The 4,193-nt window shown below is 64.3% G+C and overlaps 1 protein-coding gene across 1 annotated transcript in view; it reads right to left on the bottom strand.

The window, feature by feature from the left end:
* Window positions 1-2,915, bottom strand: part of MSLN (mesothelin) — a 10,238-nt gene extending 7,323 nt beyond the window's left edge. The window contains exons 1-4 of the mRNA XM_017510806.2: window positions 2,658-2,915; window positions 1,088-1,181; window positions 673-716; window positions 68-174 (exon numbers count right to left, since the gene is read on the bottom strand). Of these exons, the coding sequence (XP_017366295.1) occupies window positions 68-174; window positions 673-716; window positions 1,088-1,172 (236 nt within the window). The 5' untranslated portion in view covers window positions 1,173-1,181; window positions 2,658-2,915. The remainder of the gene's footprint in view (window positions 1-67; window positions 175-672; window positions 717-1,087; window positions 1,182-2,657) is intronic.
* Window positions 2,916-4,193: the final 1,278 nt, after the last annotated feature.

Raw genomic sequence — 4,193 nt, 5'->3', positions numbered from 1 at the left:
GGGGATGCTGTGGGGAGAGGGGATGCTGGGAGGCAGGAGACGGGGGGCAGGGCACCCAGCCCACCCTCAGTCCCCAGGGCCCCTTGAGCCTCGTCCTCCAGGGCTGTGAGGACCCCAGACCCACCTGGCAATGTTAGGCGTGTTGGCCAGGACTCGGTCCGGGGGTGCAGCCTCCTGGGGGCACAGGGCCTGCTGACTGTGGCTCCGCCCAGCTCCCTGGAGCAGACGTTCCCAGGCTCCCGCACTCCTGGTCCCAGGCACTCCCTAAATTTAGCTACTTCCCAGGCCCAGCGTGTCTCGGACCCATGGGCTTGGCTATTGGCTACTTCTGATCCAGCTACTTCCTCCGCCCAGCTGCAATGTGGGCTCTGCTACTCCCCGGGCCGGGCTGCTCCCAGGCCAGTCATGTGCAGGTCCAGGCGCCCCTTTGCAAGTTGGGACCTCTGAGATGGGCAGGCACCGTGGATACTAGTTCCCGTATGCATGACAGACAGAACACAGCAAGGCACCCCCCGGGACCTGAGACCCTCCCTGTGTCCCCAGAGGTGACAGAACACAGCAAGGCACCCCCCGGGACCTGAGACCCTCCCTGTGTCCCCAGAGGTGACAGAACACCACAAGGCACCCCCCCGGAACCTGAAGACCGTCCCATGTCCCCAGAGGTGATCTTACCCGCCCTGTCTCTCCGGCCCAAGCCTTCGAGCACTGCACCCATCCTGAAGGAGCAGTGGGGACAGTTTGGAGGGGGGCCTAGGCCTCTGGGGTGTGCCCGACCCAAGGGAGGAAGGAGGCAGAGCCTGGCCACTCCCAGAGCCAGCCCTGTGCATGCCCCAAAGCAGTGGAGGCCAGCTGCTCAGGCCCCTGGACTTCAGTCCCCAGGCACAGGAGCCCGGCCTTCCACATCTCCCCTGGGACCCGCCTGCTGTCCGGTCAGATGTCCATCCCGACATCCCCACTGCGGCCTGAGCCCCACCGGGGGAGAGACAGCTGCTGGGACTCAGGACACCTGCCCACCTCAGGGAGAAGGTGGGGCAGACAAGCCTTGCCGAGGGCCCCCGGTTCACCAGCAGCGCCGCCGAATACCCACCGAGGCTGAGGAGCAGGAGCAGCAGGCTGCCAAGGGCAGGGCTCCCGCAGGACCTCCACAGGGGTCGAGCCGTTGGCAAGGCCATGGACTGTGTCTGTGGAAGGCAGTGGCTCAGGACGGGACACCCACCGCCTGTCCCCACCCCATGCCTCTGTCCCAGGCCAGCCTGGGGCCACGTGGGCCCAGCAGGGGCTCCCAGGGCAAACCTCCATGGCACCTGCAGTTTGTGTCCAAGCCCTGGCCCTGCCCTCCAGCCGCAGAGCCCTCTGCCCCCGCCCTGACTGGCTCCTCCTGCCTGGGAGAGGGCTGGGTCTAAGAGCCTGGTCCCCAGCCCAGACAGCCCAGGCCTCAGTTGACACCCATCCCCTCTCCCAGAAGGGCAGAGCAGTGTGGGGAGAGATTAGAGCAAGCAGCCAGAGGCTGGCATCAGCCTCCTCACTCATGAAGAGGAAATCGCAGGTATGGGTTGTACTCAGTGACGCCCTTGCCTGGACGAGGCTCCCTTCCCTCCCTCCCCTCCTTCCCCTCTCCCCTGCCCTCGGCTTCAGGTGCCTGGGCTTTGTGAATGCCCAGAGCCCTGCTAGGCAAACACCACCCTTGAGGCAGGAGGGGCACTGTGGGGACAGAGGACACCACACCTTCCCACCTGCCAGCAGTGGGGCCCCCCTCCCAGCCTCTCTGAGGTGCAGCCCGGGTGAGGGGGGCTGGGCATGTGATCAGCCTGGGGATCCCTTGTCCTCTCTAGGGTGGGGTCTGTGGGCCAGTGTGGGGCAGGGAAGGGGCTAGGGAGACCCTCCCTGGACAAGAACTGTCCTCCTGGGGTACCGGTGGGGCCCACAGGAGAGGGAACCAGCTTCGACACTCACCCCTTTCAGGGAGGCCAGCGTGGCTGGGGAAAATTAGAGCTGCCTCCCAAAAACCCTGGCCCGGGCCTGTGGGTCCACCCACAGCTCAGAAATGGGGTAACATGCTCACGCTCAGCTGCTCTATCCATGGGCAGAGCCTGCCTGGTCAGCCCAGCCACTGGGGAATGTCATGGGGAGCCACAGGGTCCCCAAGCCTCTATTCCCCACAGGTCCCAGAGGAAGTGGGGAGGCCCTGAGGATGAACACCTTGACAAGGTGAAAGAAAACCAGACTCCCCCAGCCAGAAAATGAGCAGTGGGGTGGGACCCTCAGCCCTTGGGGTGCATGAGGCCAGGCAGGAAATGTGCCCATCAGATCACAAGAGACCTGGGCACACCCCAGCCCAGCCCCAGGTGACCCAAGGACCTCAGTACCTGGGGTGGGGGCTCCCCTGGAGCCTGGCCCTTCCTGCTCTGTGGGGCCTCTGGGGGCTCTGGAATCCGAGTCCTTCACACCTGCAAGGGGGCTGGGGCCTTGGGGGAGCGGCTTCCAAACCAAGGATTCTGAGAGCGCCCTGCAGGGTAAAATCGGGTCCCTCTGAAGCCTGACCATCGCTCCATGCAGATAGCCTGGCCTGGGGCAGCCCCGGTTCTCCAGATGAGGAATCCTCCAGGCGAGGATTCCACCCACACCACAGCAGGAAAAGCTCCAAGGCTGTTACTTACAGATCCCAGGGCAGGAGGCACAGTGGGTCCGTGCACAGCCGTCTGTCCGAGTCGCAGCAGGTGGGAGTGGCCAGCCAGGCAGAGACAGGAGAGCGTGGCACTGGTGGCACCCACGGCGAAGAGGACGGCCCCTTCAGGTCTCCGGCCAGTGCCCACGTGGTTCTCCAAAGGGCAGTGGGAAAGGGGGAGCCCAGCCCCCCCAGGCCTCCGAGGGCTTCTGCGCAGCTGGGTAGGGAGGGAATCCCCTCACGCCCAAGCGGCCCCTCCCAGAATCTCCGTGGGCCCTGACCAGGGCAACGCTGATCGGCACGGTGATTGGCCACACCTGAGCCTCCTCTGCCTCGGTTTCCTCAACTGGGAAGTGGGTGTGGAGAGTCTGGCAGCCTCCCAGGCCCTCAAGGGGAACAAATGACGGCTTTGCCCCGGGCAGATGGGAGTGGCGGCTGCACCTCACCCCACAGGAATGTGTGGGTGGGGACCCTGAGCAGGAGCCACAGATGGGCGTGGGCCAGGCCCCCCACCTGGGGGAGAAGGGGTGCCGGGAAGGCAAAGCTGCCCTCGGTGGGCATGGGTGGGGGCCCCGGGCCCACGCTTCACACCTCTCTGGATTTTTGGGTGGTGAAACCGGGGGCAGAGGGGGAGGGGTGGCAGTCCCAGGTCAGCATGCTCAGGACGGCAACCACACAGTCCGGACAGGACTCCTGGGAGCGTGTTCCTGACCCAGGGCGGTGCAGTGTGGACCTCACAAGGCTGTGAGCCGTCCCTCTCGGGGCTGAGGACACAGGTCAGGGAGGCAGCTCCCACCCAGGGCCAGGGCCAGCTCCAGGTACACGCCTACCCCTTCCCCCGGGGGAACTGGAACGGACCTGCCCCCAGGCACTCGCTGGCCTGGTGAAGTGGGGCCGTTTTCCCCTCCAGTCCAGGCTGGCTGCAGGCTGCTGGGGAAGAGCTGCTCCCCCTGACCTGGGACCACAGCCTGGGTGGGTAGCCTTGAAGCCAGAAGCCCCTCCCTGCCCCTGAAGCCCCTCCCAGAATGCCGTGAGCTCCTGTTCCCAGTTCGGAAGTCGACTGGCTATTAACACCTGCGAATGTTTCTGTTTGCTGAAGGGAGTGTGCTCAGGGGTGGTCTCTGATCCTTTTCCGTGGAGTGAGTTTTCTATGATGGTTCTCCGTGGAACCCAGCCCTCATGCACACAGAATTCAGCAAGGTTGCCAGGTGTTCAGTGTCAACTTACAAATGTCCAGAGGGGATGAAGGGCCTTTTAAAAAATCCCTCCTATAGAAAACAGCTGAAAAATTCCGGAACAAACTGTAGAAAACCAGTTACCCAAGGGTTCTGGGGAGGGGACTGACAGGTAAAGGGGGGGACCAGCTGGGAGTGGCATCCCCTTCATGTCCATGAAGCTTTGCCCTGGAGGAGCCGCAGGTCTGCCGCGGTGCTGTGAAGCGGCCCGGACTCCCACGAAACCCACCACTTTCCCAGCTAAAGGAAACCAGGGACGGAGCCCAGAATTCCCAGGGCCCGGAGCTCAAGCA

The sequence above is a fragment of the Cebus imitator genome, unplaced genomic scaffold (assembly GCF_001604975.1).
Source record: "Cebus imitator isolate Cc_AM_T3 unplaced genomic scaffold, Cebus_imitator-1.0 Scaffold444, whole genome shotgun sequence".
NCBI classification, from domain to species: Eukaryota; Metazoa; Chordata; class Mammalia; order Primates; family Cebidae; genus Cebus; species Cebus imitator.
The sequence above is the reverse complement of the archived record's forward strand: the minus strand, read 5'-3'. Positions and strand labels throughout refer to the sequence as shown.